Below are 19473 nucleotides of genomic sequence, written 5' to 3'. Positions count from 1 at the left end.
TAATACATACTAGTGTGTCAAAATAGTACACTAAACAAAGTTTCCATGGCTATACAAGCAAAACGTGTGTACTACACTACTACATAGTATGTATACTACTGTGCTGCTGGTTAACATGGCGTTTCAGTGGCTATGCATACTACCATACTAAATAGTATTTCGACTAAGGAGAAACAGTCGCTTTTAAAGGAGAGATTTAAGCATTCATATTAACTAGTGTGCTACAAACATACTAGTATGCCATATTTAAAAAACACTGTTAGTAAAAACACATCTGTTTAAAACTGAGTTTCAACGGCTATGCATACTACCCTACTAAATAGTATCGGGGGGGGAGGGGGGGGGGTGCGCATTAATTTTATCAGAATAAATTTTAATTAGCCAATTTTAGTAATCCATACTACTGTACTAAATAGTGTACCAAACACACGCCATCGGTTTAAACAGCTACACATACTATATATTATTTTAGATATTTTAAGACCTATACTAAATAGTGTGCTATTACACTATTATGCTAAAAAAAAAAAATACTCAATTTAAGTTTCAACAGCCATGTGCACTACTCTAGTATACTACTCTACTAAAGAGTATGAAACTGATCATTAATCTGATCAAAACAAAGTTTAAATAGTCCATTTTAGTGACCCATACTAGTTTACTAAATAGTGTGCCAAACACGCCATCTATTTAAAATGGAGTTTCAAGGCTATGCATACTACTCTACTGAATAGTATGAGAAAACGGTCATTATTCTCATCAGAATAAACTTTAATTGGCCAATTTTAATACTACTCTACTAAATAGTGTGCCAAACACACCATCTGTTTAAACTGGTTCAACAGCTACGTATACTACTCTACTAAATAGTGTGTAAAATTATGAAAAAATGTCCATAATCTTACAAAATAAACTTTAATTAACCAATCTTAATAACCCATACTACTGTACTAAATAGTGTCCCAAACACCCCGTCTTTTTAAACAGCTATGTATACTACCCTACTAAATAGTATTAAAACATTCTTAATCTTATGGAATTGCAGTTTAAATGATATATTTTGATAACCACACTAAATAGTGTGCTAAAAAAAACAAACACAGTAGTATGCAAAAAAGAAATTAACGCTGTTTAATATCAAGTTTCAACAGCTACGTATACTACCCTACTAAATAGTATGGTCATTAATCTGATCAAAGCCAAGTTTAAATAGTCCGATATAGTGATCCATACTAGTGTACTAAATAGTGTGCCAAACACGCCATCTATTTAAAATGGAGTTTCAAGGCTATGCATACTACTATACTAAATAGTATGGAAAAAGTCATTAATCTTATCTGAATGAACTTTAATTGCCCAATTTTAATACTACTCTACTAAATAGTGTGCCAAACACACCGTCTGTTTAAAATGGTGCAACGGCTACGTATACTACTCTACTAAATAGTATGGTCATTAATCTGATCAAAGCAAAGTTTAAATAGTCCGTTTTAATGATCCATACTAGTGTACTAAATCCGCCATATATTTAAAATGGAGTTTCAACGGCTACACATACTACTCTACTAAACAGTATTAAAAACGGTCTTAATTTTACGAAATTGAAGTTTAAATGAGATATTTTAACAACCATACTAAATAGCGTGCTAAAAACAGCAACAAAAACAAACAGTAGTATACAAAAAAAAAAAAATCAAACAGCTACGCATACTACCCTACTAACTAGTACGTGGAGACAGCACATCACACCGGGACTCATACTATTCACCTTTCCTGTTTAGTATGAGAGAGAGAAAGAGATGAGAGAGAAAGAAAGAGAGAGAGAGAGAGAGAGAGAGAGAGAGAGAGAGAGAGAAACAGAGAGAGAGAGAGAGAGAGAGAGAGAGAGAAAGAAAGAAACAGAGAGAGAGAGAGAGAGAGAGAGAGAAAGAGCGCACGCGGGTTCGGACGTCGGTTGCCGATCTTTCCATGAGCTCACGCGCGCCCGAGCGGGTTGGGGGTGGGGGGGCGCTTTGGGAGTTAGTGACGCGCGGACCACGTGACCGGCTTACGTCTGTACGTACGTACGCACGTACGTAGTTTCTTTTCCCCTCTTTCAAGCGCCAGCGATTGGAATAAACGCGACAGAGAAAAAGGGGGTGTTTTTTTTGTGTATGTGTGTGTGTGTCGGTCGGTCCAACATCTCCAGTTCTTCAGTCACGCAGAGATCTCTCACCCGCGGTCCACTTCCGGCCCTCCGGGACACGCGCACCACCTTATTTATTTACGTTTACGCTTTTATTGTTGAGTTCAGCTTGAAGGGGTCACCTGCATTTGAAAATCGAGAGCGCGCGCGGTAGGTAAGTTTGTGTTTCAGTGTTTATGTTGTCTCTCGTGTGTGTTTGTGTGTGTGTGTGTGTGTGTGTGGCGCAGAGTTGTGTATGCGCCTGTTTTGGCTGTAGTGTGGTTCAGTGCAGGGAGTGTGTGGTGGAAAATGGCGACAGGAGGTGTGTGTGTGTGTGTGTGTGTGTATGTATATGGGGGGTATAAGCCAGATTTTTGGGGTCTGGGTTTGTTTTTGTATGCGCACACACTACACACACACACACACACACACACACACACACACAACTAACCCAGTGCCTGTCTCATTATTGCTCCATGTGAGAAGTGTATATTATAAATGATATATTTACATGTGTGTATATAATAATGTATATCTCATTAATGATGTAAAACCTTCTCAAACTGATCATTCTTGCAGTAATGACTCCATTTCTCCTGCTTTGATGGTTGGCCATGATGAGAATTTAAAATACAGCAACAATAATAGTAATAATGCATTAATATGAATCATGGGATATCATTTCGCTCTCACGTGCACCTGGCCAGGAGTTGCGTGCTCACACGTTCTCGCACCTATTCTTTATAGATCCTTTTAAAATCCTGCGTTAAAAGTGTGAGCTCTGGGACGAGTCTTGGAGTCTCGGCCTCACAATTAAACCCGTGTTTGTTTCACCTCCCTAATATGCAAAGCGTTAAATGAAGGGTAGGCCATGAGATGGTGTGTGCGAGTACTGGGAATACAGCCAGTCCGCACACACACACTCACACACGCACGCTCACACACGCACGCTCATCACGCTGTTTTTAATACGTGACCCTACGTTAATAGGAAGTCGCTCACCTGCGTTACTGTGCGTTTGAGATTTTTACACCAAGTAAGGAATTAAACACAGCACGGCCTGCTGCGATAGGAAAATAATCAACGGCAGGGTGGCGCGATCTAACTCGTACACCGTAACGCCGTCTGCGACGTCGTCGGGTTTTATTCCTTTTACACCGCACCAATTCGCCAACCGTTACAACTTTTTAAAAAAAAAAAAACAAACATACACAACATGTCGTGGTTTTTATCCGTTTATAGTTGCATGGCCCGTGAAGCGAGTTAGTTCCCGTTCACACTTGCGTCATAGCAGCTATAAACTCGCGTTCCGTCACCGGTTACAGCTTTAACGCCGACACTGGAGACTCCTTCCGTTAATTGTTAAACCTCTGCTTGGAGAGCGCTTCACCGTATCGACGACTACACACGTTTTCGTACCTGCGGACGAGCCGTTGCCATAGAAATGATGAGCGGGTATGAGAACGAACCGCTGTTCGGGGAAAACGAATCAACACCTTCTGACCAATCAGATTTGAGAGTTCAGCATCACTTTAATTAATTAATTAATTAATCAATCAATCAGTCGTTTAAAGAGACAGTCTCTGTGTATGCGACATAAAACCGGTCGACTTTGCTCTTATTCGCACGTTATTCCTGTAAAGATTTAACGTGTTGAAAGTCACAACGTCGAATCCTTCTGGTGGAGAGATGACGTCTGGGCCTCGATTATTCACCACACGTTGATGTCACATCGTTCCAACCACAGATGAATCCGGACGTGTTTCGGGCTGCCGTGTTGCGCAACAGCGTGCGTGATATAAAAGTCACGCTAATGTTGGGAATCTGATTACAGGACGAGTTCTGCGTAGACAGGATATGATGCTTTTTTTTTTATTTTCTTTTCTTTAGTTCTTCACTGGTCTTTGTTTTTGTTGGACTCGTTGTTCTTTCCACAGTTCAGGGTAGGCGAGTGCAAATCTACAAACAATCCCCAAACGAGAATCTTCCTACCGATCTAACGAGCGAGCGAGGAGGGCTCGGCGGCGCTAAAATCAGGACGGGCCCCTGTGCTGAGTCTCTGGCGTTGCACTGCTTCGCTGGGTAAGAGACTGTGATGTCAGCCATTTTAGGTCGGACAGCACAGCGCATGGTGTGCCGCCATTTTTTTTTTTTTTCCCCTCCTCTCATCCTCCTTTCTTTCCAAAACTGAGGTTTAACACCGTAGGCGCTGGGAAGAGCAGATTCTCAGCCAAGGCAGCGGCTTGAGAATGATGGTCCGATGTTAATCAGGACCTTTGAACCGGCCCGAACGACATCACTGACACTCTTCTGGGAGCTTTTTACGCCACTGCGCTCGCTCATTGAAAAGCAAATGAAGCCATCAATGAAAGGCTTCTGGCGCACACTGAAACAGGGCCATGTTGTTCTTGTTGCTGCTTCTGTTTCCTCCAAAAGAGGCGATAGATATAACTGAAGGGAATCTGTAGTTTTTACCCAGGTGTGCTCAGAAAGATGAAATCATGGAATGAAGCAACACGGTCTCGCTCAAGCACGCGAACCCGGTTCGGGCCGGTGCGCGAAAACCGTGAGGCGCTTAAACGGGGCGACGATGAGTTCGCAGGCGAGCACGAGCACGAGCACAGCCACACCTCAGAGACATGGACACCACGCTGAAATAGGAGCGGGGACTGGACTCTCCGCTCACAGGAGCGTGAGGAAAAAACAAGCCAGCGAGAGCCAGGAACGTAATGGGGTGTGTGTGTGTGAGAGAGAGAGAGAGAGAGAGAGAGAGAGAGAAAGACGAAGAGAAACGGGAGAGGGAGAGTATGGGGGGTTGAGGGTGGCCCGTTGCCATAGGGACAGTAACACACCAGTGGCGTAGTCGACCTGTCTCCCTGCAGACTGGGCCGAACTTGTTGAGGAAAGAGCGAAGGTTGGGGGAAGGGAACGAGTCAGGCTTCTTTTTTTTTTTTTTTCTTTGAGGGGGGTGCGTCTTTACAAACTCGGTGGAACGGACCCATGAACACACACACACACACACACACACACACACACACACACACACACACTGTTGGACAACCTCAAACCTGTCTATCCATCTGTCCATCTGGAGATCCCTGATGAACACTTTCTAAAATAGATCAGCGGGGTTACGGAGGGGACAGAGTCACGTGGCTCGAGTCAGCGAGGCGCTTCGGAGACGTGACGGGGCCTATACGGGGACACGAAACAAAATTCTCACGTCGTGGTTTTCCTCGCCATTTCAACAGAACGTAGCGCAGAAATGGCGAACGCTGAGGTTTCACTCAGGTGGCCCGTCTACTGGGGGGAGGCGGGATACGACACGATATGAAGTTATGAGACGTGATATGAGCGGTCTCGGTGTGGTGAAAAAAATGGCGAAATTGACGAGTAACCATGGGAGCGAACTACGAGGCGGGGCCGGTTTTGTTTTGACGTCGGTTTGCGCTCGAACACAAGCGATCGTGATTTCGCGACAGACCCGCACGTCGCGGAGGAACCGCGTTGTCGGTTTCACGCCGCGTTTAAAGCGAGACGGCGGGTTTCTGAGCCGATAAACATCTGGAATTTCCACAACCGGCGTTCGATGTTTCGTCCGCCGTTCACCGGCGAGCGTCTACGGTTGATCCGTTAAACAAGCAGCGTGGTTCTCAGGTTGGCTGCTGGCCGAACGGACCGAGGCGGAACATTCCAGAGGCTTCGCTCTGTGCCAGAGAAGAGGAGGAGGAGGAGGAGGAGAAAGCGGGGAGAAGAAGGAGGGAGGGAGTGACAGAGACAGAAAAGAGAGAGAGAGCGAGAGAGAGAGAGAGAGAGAGAGAGAGAGAATGACCGTGAGATTGTTTGACTGGGGGTGGGTGTGGTGGGGGTTTTTGATGGGAGGGGAGGAGGGGTATCAGGGCTGAAAATTCCTTACAGAAACACCTCAGCGCTTCCTCTGCCCGGTGACAGTTAACAACCCCCGCCAACACACACACACACACACATGCATACACACGCACACGCACACACACCGGTTCACCCCAGCCTGAGCCGATCCGCCCAACCCCCTACTTCTCCTCACTCCCTCGTTCCTCCTCCCTCAGGGCTCAACCCACGTGATCGACGGTAGGCTCTGCCCACTTCGCAACCCCCTTTTGTGTCGGTCATGTGACCCTGCAGGCTCGGCGAGGCCGTGCCCCGTCATGCAGAACTGAGTGGCAGCGAGGCCCAAACCAGAGGGCATTTCCATCTCCCGGGTTCTGGAGAGGAAAGGAAGAGAGGTGGAGAAAGAATAAAGCTGGTCTGGTTCCATCGCAGCGGATCCTGGCTTCCCTCGTCGGCTTCTTAAGCCGCCGGGATTGCAACCCGACCGAAAGAGGATCAAAGCACTTTGTGAGCGAAGAATAAAAATACACCACCGGGTTGTTTTCGAGGCCTCGAATGATCTCGCTGTGGTCACATGATCGTCCACAATCCATTTCTTGATCTATTTCTCGTCCGTGTTGTCGTGACCTCGCGTTAAACGAACACGCCGATACGCTTTCGCCGTCATCGCCGTCTACTGCGTCCGTAGCAGATACGTTTACGACGTCTGAAAGATTTCCTCTTGGCGAGAATGAATTAGTCTGAGTGCAGATGGATTCTGCCAATTAGCATTTTTTAAAATATCTTGCTACAGTATAGACGGCAATAAAAGTGTTCCGATGTGGTAAATGAGAGAAGTAGTTCCGGTGACTTCACACTTTCCCGGAGGTTTTGTTGTATCCGTACGCCGTCAAAGCCACACGACTACGCCGGTAACGTCTCGTTCCTTTATATTAAACTAATTCGAGTGAATAATATTTGTTTTTCTTGCTTTTTCAAACTCGTAAGCGAGGTTTTTTTTTTTTTCTGTTCTTGAGCAAGTCGTAACAGACGAGGAATTACGCCGTGAGGACCTACGCTTACGTCGTCTGGGCCGCACATCCATGTGGAATGACTTGACTGCGAGCTCGTCCAGAACGCAGACTCAACTCGTATCGTACGTTTGGCGCCAAACCGAAATTCCACACACGTCTTTGTTCAGTTCGGGTTCCCTTTACTACGCCGTGCCTAACCTCAACCATATTTACACCAAATCTTTCTGCTTTTCTAAACGTAAATGTTATTGAGTAACTATTTATCAGTTCTTCATTTTAACGAGCTAATTCATTTTTAAAATGTTCTACTCTGCTAAATATGTCTTCTTTCTTTTCTTTTCACCCGGAGTAAGTCGGGTCGATTAAAAGTACCCGTAAAGTTCCGCAGGAAGTCGGAGCGACCGCGTGTTGAAGCGCGTGACCGATTTACTCAACAGCCAATAGCGTTTAAGACGTGATGCACGATAAACGAACCATGTTTGCGTCCAATGAGCTGCCACTGTAAAACAAGACACGCCCCCAGAGGCGGGACATACATTGTCTAAAGTGTAGGTTTGAGGCTACAATTTTTCCCAAAATTGACAAAATATAAAATTAACACGAACATATCCAAAACTAATTTTATTTATTTATTTATTTATTTATTTATTTCTGGATATAGATGTCGTACATCAACTCTGATTTCAGGGGCACTTGTGAAAGACGGATTTGTTTCTGCAGGCTTTTGCTTAGCGCCGACTTTATGCAGGTGAACTTTGACCTGTGAATTTGTGGCCTCGTCCTCGTGAGCCGATAGAAGACAACTCGGGGTATCAAAACTTTTCCTGTTTTTTTTTTTTTTTTTTGGTTTTTTTAGCTAGAAAAATGTTCATGTATAGCTAGCGGTCGGTATCACGTGATCCGTTAGTCCACGTGCTAACAAAAAGAAAAGGTTTGACTGTACCCGAGTGCGTGAAACTGAGAGGAGTTAACTGTATGCAAAAATGAGCAACGTGCTTTTTTTGCGTTTATGAAAAACGAGCGTTTTGCATTTCTGTATCCGTGTTTGGAGAGAAGCCCGTTTAACGTTTCAGGCTAATCAAGTGACGCTGTTCCACCGCACGCTATGACTCGACTCGACTCGGCTCGCTTTTTTAGGGGCTTTCCACTGTGGATAGTACCTGGTACTTTTATTAGTACCACGTCGGTCGAGGTTCCAAGCGAGCCGAGCCGATACTAAACGCGCGCTGAGGGAGTAGGGACTTCTCCTTAACGAGTGGTTCTGAATCGAACTCGGTCACGTCGAGCACTACGTAGGTTCTACGACGCCGTTATTTTACATCCTCCTTCGTAGGGTCCGTGTCCAGGGAACAGGAAAGGAGCTTGGAACGCGGCCTGAGCGTGCGTTTGTACAGGGCTTCCATAATACAACGTTATTCCTGCGTGAAGGCGAGCTCGGTAAAGTAAAGCGAGCCGAATCGAGCCGTACCACGCCGAGACTTTTTAAAAAAATCTATTGAGTACTTTGTGTTCCCATTTGGGCAAGCTTATTTGATTTATTATTTTATTTTAATACTGTACCGGTGCTCAGATCTACACGTAGGCCAGCCGATCAACACTAAATTATTATGAATATGGGCATGCACTTATATATATTCTAATCTTATAAATCCAAAAATTTCTGCAGGTTGTCTCCAAGGACATGACCAGCTTCCAGTTGAATGAATTAGCCATAAGCGTTATACGAGCAGACGGTGCTCTGGACGTTTAGACTTACGCCGCGTCTAAATCACAATTTATAGATAAGAATCCGATATCGTAGACCGTCGTAATCGTAATCGGATGCGTCCGGAGGTAAACCGTTGAAGTGTTAGCGGACTACTTTGTACTTGGATACCGATTAAAAGCCTTTAAATCCGAGTTTGAGCTAACGCCAGGAACTGGTGCCTTTCAGTTATTAACGTACACCGCAAACACTCGCGTAATAGCTGGGATAAACTCTGGCTGACACTAGAGATGGCACTGATCCGATACCCGGTATTGGAATCAAACGGGTACCAGCCAAATCACCAAATATTTCGGATTTTGGAGAAAACAGATCCTCTTAACATATGGCAGAGATTGGAATTATTGTAAATTGTTTAATTTTGGAGTACGTCAGTGTAAAAAAAACATTTTATTATATGCGAAATATGGGTTCGGTGAGAAACTTCCAGAGAAACAGTCCTGTTGGATTACCAAAAAATAAATAAATAAAACCTGTGGGGAAAATTAAGTTTAATATACCTTTTTATGTAATGTCTACAAAAATAAAATTTACACTGTAAAACATTCTGTAAAACATTCTACCTTTTGAAAAGATTCAGTAAAAAAATGTAACATCAACAACAGATTTAAAAAATTTTTTTAAAAATTAGTATATATTAAAAAATCAAAGCTGATTATTTTCGTAGACGTTAAATCGGCGTATTCCTCTCGGTTATTCATGTATACGTACAAAAGTGAAACATCGTAGAAATGTCTTCAAGTATCGTGATATGATATTTTGGTCATATTCGCCCACCCCTACTGCGTCCTCACTGAGCATCTGACCGATTTCAAAATCGGCACCGACTTTATTAACGTCAATCACGTCAAACACTGAGGTTCACACGGCTATTGTACCTTTTATTAAAAGGGTTATCCTCCCCGTTCCATCAGATAGAAATTCGGGTTCCTCTGTACAACTTGGCGCTCGGTCGGATTATTAACGGAATATTAGTCTGCATGTAAACATGCCCGCTGTCGTCTGGACGTATTCGTGTTTATTGTTTTTGCGCGTCGTCCATTACCGTTAGCCTCGGGTCTTCCGGAAACCGTACGGATTATTTAGGCTCTTCGTCTCTTTGCACTTTTTGTAACTTGCTTCACTCTACTAAATATCTCCGTGGAATTGTGACCGTCCAGGCTAATCTAGAACAAAGAACTTGGGCTGGATTAAACAGGAGCACACTTTGTTTTGAATCGCTTTATTTATTATCACGTGTCTGAAAGACACGCGAAAGAAACGAAGCTTCCTGAATGTCCTTTTTAGCTTATTTCCAAACTCAAATTAGTCAAGTACAAGCCCTTCAGACATTGTGCTGGAGTGATTAGCGAGATGCAGTCCCTTTTTAGGTCCTCGCTTTGTATTGGGAAAGTGGTAACAATGAGAAGGAGGAGGAGGGGAACTGGCTGGTTGCAAGCACTCGAAAAAACTCAACAAGAGGCCATAAAAGGTTCTTTGAAACTCTGGCAGACGTAAAAGTAACCCTCGATTGCTTTCTAGCCCTGAATAGCATGACACCGGCTTCTGCAGTCTCTATGTCTCTTTAGAGTTGTCTCCAAGACTGCATTTACATCGGGGGCATTGTGATGCACAAGTCCAATACTCATGTACGACACGCGTTATACGTAAAGCCTGACGTATATCTGATTCCCGCGTTCCTCCAATAGGGACCTTTCGCCAGTGGCGTCACTGGAGCTGTAGAAAGGAAACAATCCTGTCGTTTCCGATGTTTGCGTTTTACTTTGGAAACGGAGCCGTGACCGACCGCGTCCTCGTTCTGTCGTGGTCCGAGGACTTCCCGAGGAGTTCTTGCAGACCGCCTGGTTTCGGTAGCCACCCTACCGTGTAGTGTCTTTTAAAACGTCGTTCCCCCGTCTTCAGAACGAACAAAAAATAACCAGGTATCAGATTTAGAACCTCATTTGAACGTGGCCCGTATCGACCGTGGAGAAGATCCGATCTGAGCGATTGATTGGCAGTGTAAACGCAGCAGTGCTCACGGCACCTCTTTGATGATGTTAGGAAGAATTTATCACAGGGGTCTTTACTTATAGTTGCTTTTTTTGTTGTTCTTTACAGGCCAGTTTTGTGATGCCTTAAACACAATCCCGACGTGCCCATAAAAGAGGAGGAGTACTCGTCGTGGGCTGACGGTCATGTTCCAGACCAGCGTCCTCTCCATGGACAGATTATAAACGTGGACTCTTGGTCATATAGAGGTATTTTGGTGGAACTATCATATCAAGAGCCATGGCGAGCAAGAGGAAGTCCACGATTCCCTGCATGATTCCTGTGAAAACCATGCATCTACAGGATGATCTTGAGCAGGGTAGACTCTCTCCTGCGGTCAAGGAAAGCAGTTTCTCCCACAAGGTAGAGGCAAGTGAAAAGGCCTTCCATAGTTTGTGTGAATCATCAGGGCAGGACGCAAGTAATGCCCAAAAAGATAACGGCACTTACACCTGCAGGCCGTGTAATTTCGAAACCCATGACCTGAACCTCTTCCTCGATCACGTCTACAGCGGGCATCCAGAGTTCCGCGCCGACCCGAGCTTTTTCTGCGTGGACTGCGGAGTGAGTGCGGCAAAATTTGAAGGTCTTGCCTTGCACAATGCCCGCGTGCACCCCAGTACTGTCACCACTACGCTACAGCTAAAGAGGAAGGATCGGAAGGTCACCGTGGAGCAGATGATCATCGCCGCTCCTGGTGAAATAACTATCTTCAAGGAATCGGAGATCTCCATCACAAAGACGCCCATTATGAAAATGCTCAAGGGGAAATCGGAGCCCAAGAGGATCGTGGTTTCTCACCCTGCCACAGATGAATCCACAACCGTGAAGCAAGCCGAGATGGCCGATTCTCCAGCGGTTACGGTCACTCACGTTCCTACAATCGTACACAATGACGCAGCAAGCAAAGTCACCTTGCCGTCAGCGATACAGATAGTCAATGGTTCCGGAGCCCTTCCAATGCTTAAGACGGCCATCACGCAAGTCGTGTCCGTCGTCCAGAACAGAAGCGTCCACCAGCAGTCGTCTTCGGCTTCTTTATCCACTTCATCCTCTTCGAATTCTTCCTCGTCAAGCTCCAAAAACCTACCAAAGGTGATGATTCCTCTGAGCAGCATTCCCACCTACAATGCATCCATGGATACCAGCAGCTTCCTGAAAACGTCCTTCAGCAAGTTTCCGTACCCGACCAAGGCAGAGCTGTGCTATCTCACCGTAGTTACCAAGTACCCAGAGGAGCAGATCAAAATCTGGTTTACAGCACAGAGGCTTAAGCAAGGGATTAGCTGGTCACCAGAGGAGATCGAGGACGCCCGCCGGAAGATGTTTAACACAATCATACAGACAGCACCCCCTGCTGGTCAGCAGCGGCAGACTCAGCATAGCACCTCTCAGCAAACCATTACAGTCCTACCGGCCTCACTGGGTACATCCAGCATCCCTCACATTCTACAAGGCAGCCTGGTTGGCCAAGGAGGCGTGATAGTCACACAGCCCATGCTTTCTAATGGGATACAGGTCAGCAGTGCCCCCGTTGCCCTGGCTGTAACACCCAAGCCCCAAGCTGCCACCAAGCCCATGATGCAGGCTAAGCCTGCTGCTGCCCTGGTGGCTGATAAGGGGCTAAACATGGTGGTGGGCAGTGTTGGAAGCAGCAATAGTGGAATCAATGCCATCAGTAGCAGCAGCACAAGCAGTATTATTAGTAGTGTTAGCACAAACAGCTGTAGCATGAGTAATCACACCAGCGTGATTAGCCTGGGTGTCAGCAGCAATGGTAAAATGAAAAGCAACAGTAAGCTCAGCACATCTAGCACTAATGGCAGAAGCAGTACACCTAGCAACAATAACGGAAAAACGGTTAACGAGAACAAAAACAGCACTAATGTTAAGAGTACCGTAGCAAAAAGTAGCGCCGATATTAGCACTGATACTAAAGGAAACACTAACGAGAGCAAAAGCAGCCGAAGCAATAGTCCCAACGTTACAGCCAGCTCCAGTCCGACTCCCACGACCACCAGTGACGGCACCCCGAGTAAGTCAGAATCACCAGCATCTGCTAACTCGCGCACTCTCCCCTCCGCTAGCTTCCTGGATCCCAGCTTTTATAAAGCCAAAAAGTCCCAGGAACAGCTATCTGCCTTAAAGGAGAGCTTCCTCATTAGCCAGTTTCCCAGTCAAGAGGAGGTGGACAGGCTCATAAGTCTGACTGGTCTGACGGTCCGTGAGGTACGGAAGTGGTTCAGCGATCGTCGCTACCACTTTCGCAATCACAAGGGCTCAAAATCGAGCACTGGTGGTCAGACATCAACAGCCACTAGTTCTTCTGCCTACAGTGCCTCTGCAGACAGTGCAGACAATGCTGCATCATTGGAAAGGCCTAGAACCCCTCAACAGGTACCTCTGAGTCCTTCAAGGCAACAGCAAACGACGCCGCCGACGCCTACCCGACGTCAACCTCGGCCCCCGTCCCCAGACTTCACAGCAATACGGTACAAAGAAAGGGAGCCCCACCAGGTCCGTGCCCTCGAGGCAAGCTTTGCCCAGGATTCCGATCCGTCCGAGGAAGAGGTGGACAGGTTAAGGGCAGAAACCAAGATGACTCGACGCGAGATCCACGGCTGGTTTTCCGAGCGGCGGAGGAGAGTGGCGGCTGAAAAGAAGAAGGAGGAGTTAGAACGTGCAGAGAGGGAGGAAGAAGAAGAGGAGGCTCAGGAAGAAGTGGAGGGTGAAAAGGATAAAACCGAGACCGCAGAAGAAAAACAAGACGACGAGGAATCGTCGGAAACGAACCAGCAGACCAAGGAGGATACGTCTGGGACGGCACCAAAGGTCAACCCGATAAAGATCAATCTCAAAATGCTGAAAGTCACCGAAGCCAACGGAAAAGGTGAAACGGAAGGAAGTCCGCAACCAGAGACGGCTAAAGTGCCTTCTCCTGTCTCTCAGACGTCCACACCACCACTGTCCCAAACACCAAATCGAGGAAAGAAGACACCAGAGCAGCTCCATCTACTTAAACAAGCCTTCGCTCGCACCCACTGGCCCAGCAGCCCTCAGTACAACGAGTTAATCACCAAAACTGGACTGCCACGCCCAGAGGTGGTGCGCTGGTTCGGGGACTGTCGCTACGTCCTAAAGAACGGCCAGCTCAAGTGGCTCGAGAACTATCAGTCGATTGTAGAAGACGAGGATTTCCAGAAAGGCGACATCGCTGTCCTTCAGGAACATTTGAATGTCTATGGAAATCTGGTGGAGGACCTGGTGGAGGAGCTAGTCAAGTCCAGTGGGTTGAGTGAGGAACTGGTCAGGAAATGGTTCGCAAAACAAACAAAAGCACACGAACTGTCCGAGGACAGGAAGTCTGAGGACGTGGAACCTTCCTCCTGCACGACCAAAGGCAAAGCTGCCTTAAAATCGCTTCAACAGGACGAAGAAGACGTGAAAGGGGAACCGATGGAGCTGACAGTGACGGACCTTAGTATAGATCAGACCACCAAGAAGACAACTGGAGAAGACATATCTACCAGCGACGAGCCAGGTGAGCGGGGGTTTTCTCCATATTGAAATGACGGCTATCACAATTATTCATGATGCAAACCCGAATTCCTTAATCAAGACTTAACCATATTTTAGTATCTTCACAGGTGCAGCTCAGAAAAGTAGAACATGGTGGAAAAGTTCATTTCTTTCCATGATTTAATCCAAAAAGTGGAACTAAAATCATAGATTCGAGATTCATTACACAAAGTGAAATATTTCGAGCCTCGTGTTGTTTCAATCTCGATGATCACGGCTCACGGACATCACACATCCAGTGTCTCAAAAATATCGGAATAAAGAATTTATAATACACGAATATATACATGATTAACTCAAAACACCTGCAAGAAGTGTTTTTTTATTATAATTTTTTATAAATATTAAGATCTGTAATGCAACCGCTGGCAGTTTGAGAGTAAAACTACACCTAGTCTGGATGCATGTCGTGCGTCGTTGAAAAGCCTTTGGGTATCGCGATGATATTTTGGTCGTATCGCTCCACCCCTAACCTCACAGCTGTTGTAGTCAGTAATAAGAATTTAGATGGTTTGATTACATCTCGTGCGTTCATTTTTCAGAGTGTGACGAGTGAAGCGGCAGCGTGCGGGACCACGAGCGAGCGAGAGAGAGACACATGTCTCGCTGTAGGATGTCCACCACAGGAGGCCTTTTACTGGAGATTTGTGAAGAATCCAGCACTCGACATCCTTCTGTTTTTTGTTTTGTTTTAAACACCCCCCCCCCCCACCCAAAAAAAAAAAAAAGTGTCACTGGACAAATTCTTTTTTTTTTTTTTTTTAAATTACACCCCTTTTTTTTTTTTTTTTTTTTTTTTTTTTTTTTTTTTAAGAGCGAGAGGAACATTTCAGCTCCGAAGAGAGAGAGAGAGAGAGAGAGACATACATGATAGACTGTATGGATGTTCGTAGAAGTCGTCCAGGACCCGTGTAGGTTTGAGGTACAGGAAAAGATTCATACTGCACAGCTCTCCATGAGCTCTTTTTAAAAAGAAAAGGAAAGAAAAAAAAAGTCCACGAACGACGGATAAACGTCTAGGCGTGTCATGTTCCGTAGTTCGAGCATCACCTTGCCTTTGTGTACATTTTTTTTTCCTGACCGCAGTAATAAAAATACACAAAAAAAAAAACATGAAGAAGAAGAAGAAGAAAAAAATTCATTATTGTTTAAAGTGTTTCAGCGTTATGAATACTCTTTAGGATTGTTGTATAATTTTTACAGATATTTGCAGAATAAATACATTTAAAAACTCTGCATGTAACGCGTGCTGGGGTTTTTTTTATATAAAAAAAAAAAAGGGTACATTAAACACAAAAGCAGTCATTGTTGAATACTTTATTTAATTATTTAATCAGGCTTGAATATGTTCCATATGAAAGGCAAAATTAAAATGTAATACCCCTCCCTTCCCTTTCTCAATATAGCATAGGCACATTACAGAAAAAAAGGCTTCGTTTTGTAAATAAGAGCATCGTAACAAAATGTCTGAAATGAAGCATACATGTCCGTCTGTCGTTAATGTATAAATATGTATATATATGTACACACTCTCTCACACAACGCACACGCAAGGGAAAAGCGAGAGAGAGCTAGCGAGGGAGAGAGAGAGAGAGAAGCAGGAAGAGATTTACACAGCGCAGAGTTTTATCAAAAACAAAATGGCGACGGCGACTCGAGCGCTCGGGCAGGAAGCGCACGTTTCTGGTTCCGGTTTCGTCTGGAATTGGGGATTGTGTGAGGGCTTGGAGAGATGGAATCCAGAACTCCAAACATAAAACATGGCTGGAACAAATGTGAAGTTTTACATTATTATTATTATTATTATTACGCACTTCCTGTTTCCTGACCGCTCCAAAACAAACGTATATGATCACAGCTCCGCCCCCTTCCTGCTTCTTTCTAATTAAGAAGGAATGGTCCATAGTGCCGCGTTACATCGAAACGTATCCCATCGTTCCTAGCACTGTTGTTGCGTTAATTAATGATGTTATTAAATTACAGCTCACAGGTGGTCTACAGTGTACGCTCGATTCGGTCCTTGCTTTAAAAACACATGGCTCACTAAAAAAAATGCTTAAAGCAGCAATCAGCGTATTTTGCACTACGCGATCGTTCACAGTCCGGGCCAGAACCTTAACCGCTGAACTACTGCTGTCCAGAAACGAAGGAAAAACGTGTCCATACGAATTCTTAAAGAGTCCATATTTATATTTTAGCGCCGGTTATGTCATGGATTAGTTACGTGAACGCATTAACAGGTCGTGGTTTAAAGGAGCAGTTTGTAATTATTTACAGCCCTCTAGCACCTGCGAGTCGAATCACACCTGAAATGATCCGAATTTAACGTTCCCTCAATTCAATAGACAACTAGTTGGTTTGGGGAAGAGGGTGGGAAGGGGCGGGGCTTATTTCTGGGCCAGAAAGCTCAACAGCATAGATCTAGAAACGCAGCATTTTGGAAAGTTTACCAGTCTGAAGAGCGTTTATGGTATAAAACGTAACGGCGAATCGGATCAGACGGGGATCGCTTTTAGACGCGAGCTGTCGCATCAGAAGTAGAAACGGACTCCCGTGAACGCGACAGACGAGTCGAATGGAAATAAAACACATTTTTTAAAAAATACATAATGATTATTTAAAATAATTATAATTATAATTATAATAATAAACAGTGAGCTGAAATGATGGAACTTTTTCTTCGTCCAAAAAAAACAAAAACACAAAACACGTTTAAACACGAAACGCGAGCAACGAGGCTAACGTGCAACATGGCAGCGTTTCCTTTTTAGCGTTCTGGTCCCTCTTTCTTGTTTTTAAAAAGAGCAAAAATGATCCAACACTGATAACGTAACAAAAAGAAGGATGACAGGTCGATAAATCAAGAAGAAGAAGAAAAAAAAAAAAAAAACAACGAAACAATAAAAATATATATTAATTAAAAAGCCTCTGCCTGGTCCCGTTTTTCTGAAGCCTGCCAGAATCCAAGAAAAACAGGCCGGGGCTTCTTCCTGAGCTCTGTGCTTTACGGCTGCCTGGATTTCCGCTCGACTCTGGGGGGGGGGCGGGAGCGGGGGCGGGGGGTTCGGAAAGAAAGAAAGAAAAACATGGTGATGATGTGCTGGGGGAAACGTGGACGCTTCAGTCTGTGAGAGGACGAAAGAGACCACGAAAAAAAAGGGGTGGGTGGGGGGAAAGCCAAGCCCTTGTGTTAAACACGCACATTAATTAAAAAAGGGAAGAAAAGAAAAAGAATCACATTATGGTAGTTAAAAATTTGCGTTTTAAATAATACAAACACGGGGAGAGAAGCTCTTTGAGAGCAGATCAGCTGCAGCTGTTCTCCGGTACACAGCAGAGCCGGAATAAATATAATATATTTATATATAGACCTATATATTTCTATATGCCAGAGAGAGAGAGAGAGAGAGAGAGAGAGAGAGAGAGATTGAAGGGATGGGGAAAAAATGAAAGTAGTTTTAAACACAATCCCGTCCCAGGTGTTGACGTTTCTTCAGTCCTTCATGCTACTGAACATCCCGCGCATGCGCACGCCACTCAGACGGTGTCTCGTTACGCCGCATGACCCCCGTGCGTCCCTCCCACCGTCTTCATCTCACACAGTCTCCAGAGAGAGAGATATAGAGAGAGAGAGAGAGAGAGAGAGAGAGAGAGAGAGAGAGAGAGAGAGAGGTGGGAGTTCTGCCTGAAATGTAGGCCAAAAGCGCTGGCGACAACGTTTCCATAGAAACAGGTTTCACAGCAGTCCATGACATCATCAGCACTTGAGCCAGACCCTGGGTGGCCGTGTGTGTGTGTATGTATATGTGTGTGTGTGTGTGTGTGTGTGTGTGTGTGTGTTTGGAGGGGGGGTGGTGGTTGTTGGGGGTGGAGAGGCTACACACGATTGTCTCCGCCTACTCGGGCTCTTCGCATCAACCTGTAGGAGGGAGGAGAATCATCATCATCATCATCATCACCACCACAAAGTTTAATCAGCAGTAAGGAATAATAAGTAAGGAATAAAACACTAATCAAATAAATAATCAGCAATCATTCATTAAAGAACGACACATCCTGGTATTTATCCGATTATAGTTACGTTTAGCTAGTCAGCTGTAGAACATCCATGAAACAAGTCACTTCCTGTTGTCACTTATGTTAACCAGCCCGGGGAATTCTGGACTCTGATTGGTCAGAAGGTGATGAGTTTTCTAGAACAGCGGCTCTGACTGTAGCGCAGGTTTATATTAATGCGCTCGTTCTGATATGTTACCGTTTCCATAGCAACGGCTCGTTCAGAGGGACGTGTACGGCAGACGCTCGACGTAAACGGATGTCTAATCGTCGATATGGCGGCGTTTTCTGTAAGGAGATGTTTATTTGACATTTACGGAAGGAGTCTCCAGTGCCGGAGGTTTAGCTGTAAGCTTTCTTTTCTTTGCGGTTTCTCGGTCACATGACAAGCGGCGATTTCTTTTTGTCTTATGAACGTAAAGAGAGAGAGGGCCGGTGAGGGAACGACGGTTTATAGCTGCTGTAACGCACGTGAGAACAGGAACTGACGTGTCGACTAAACACACACCTGGACCGGTTCTGTGGGTCCATGTGGTCCAGTAGCGCTTCCTGCGACACTCGGAAGTCGTCCAGCGGTGACTGGTATCGAGACTCGAACGATCCCTCGCGTCCCCTGTACCCCAGAGCCTGAGCCGGGGACGAGGGGAGAGGAGACATGGAGGACAGGGAGGACACACTGTCCCCTAAACGATCCCTCCCTGTCGTCATCACACCCATCGCTCCGAGGAACGGACTCAACGTCTCTCCGTTCTCAAGCTGGGTGGGGGAGTGAGGGAGAGAGGGGGGGGGGGGGAGAGAGGGTGAGAAAGAGGGAAAGAGTGACAAAGAGAGAGGGAAAGAGAGAGGGAGGGGGAGAGGGGGAGAGAGAAGGAGGGAGAGAGGGAAAGGGTGAGAAAGAGGGAGAGAGTGAGAAAGAGAGGGAAAGAGAGGGAGGGAGAGAGAGGGAAAGAGAGAGTGAGGGGGAGGGAGAGAGAGAGAGGGAGAGGGTGAGAAAGAGG

The 19473-nt window shown here is 45.5% G+C and overlaps 2 protein-coding genes across 6 annotated transcripts in view; one reads left to right on the top strand and one right to left on the bottom strand.

The window, feature by feature from the left end:
• The first annotated feature begins 1945 nt into the window (after window positions 1-1945).
• Window positions 1946-15180, top strand: zhx3b (zinc fingers and homeoboxes 3b). 4 transcript variants are annotated; one of them, XM_053644483.1, is made up of 3 exons: window positions 1946-2335; window positions 10910-14381; window positions 14962-15180. In XM_053644483.1, exons 2-3 carry the CDS (start codon window positions 11081-11083, stop codon window positions 14973-14975), a joined length of 3315 nt encoding a protein of 1104 aa, XP_053500458.1. In that variant the 5' UTR covers window positions 1946-2335; window positions 10910-11080; the 3' UTR covers window positions 14976-15180. The 4 variants fall into 4 exon arrangements, with proteins under 4 accessions (XP_053500458.1, XP_053500456.1, XP_053500459.1 ...); XM_053644481.1 differs by having other exon boundaries at window positions 1946-2339; XM_053644484.1 differs by lacking the exon at window positions 1946-2335 and adding an exon at window positions 2380-4246.
• A 540-nt stretch (window positions 15181-15720) lies between these two features.
• plcg1 (phospholipase C, gamma 1) overlaps window positions 15721-19473 on the bottom strand; it is a 57655-nt gene continuing 53902 nt past the window's right edge. For both annotated transcript variants that reach the window (XM_053644480.1, XM_053644479.1), the window contains exons 32-33: window positions 18984-19231; window positions 15721-18338 (exon numbers count right to left, since the gene is read on the bottom strand). In XM_053644480.1, coding sequence (XP_053500455.1) covers window positions 18296-18338; window positions 18984-19231 — 291 coding nt within the window. In that variant the 3' untranslated portion in view covers window positions 15721-18295. The remainder of the gene's footprint in view (window positions 18339-18983; window positions 19232-19473) is intronic.

This window comes from Ictalurus furcatus, chromosome 15 (assembly GCF_023375685.1).
Source record: "Ictalurus furcatus strain D&B chromosome 15, Billie_1.0, whole genome shotgun sequence".
Lineage (NCBI taxonomy): Eukaryota > Metazoa > Chordata > Actinopteri > Siluriformes > Ictaluridae > Ictalurus > Ictalurus furcatus.
Note: the sequence above shows the minus strand (reverse complement) of the source record. Positions and strands in the feature narration are given on the sequence as shown.

Coding starts and splice junctions, on each gene's coding strand:
- zhx3b (XM_053644483.1), top strand. CDS start 11,081: ATGGCGAGCAAGAGGAAGTCCACGATTCCCTGCATGATTCCTGTGAAA.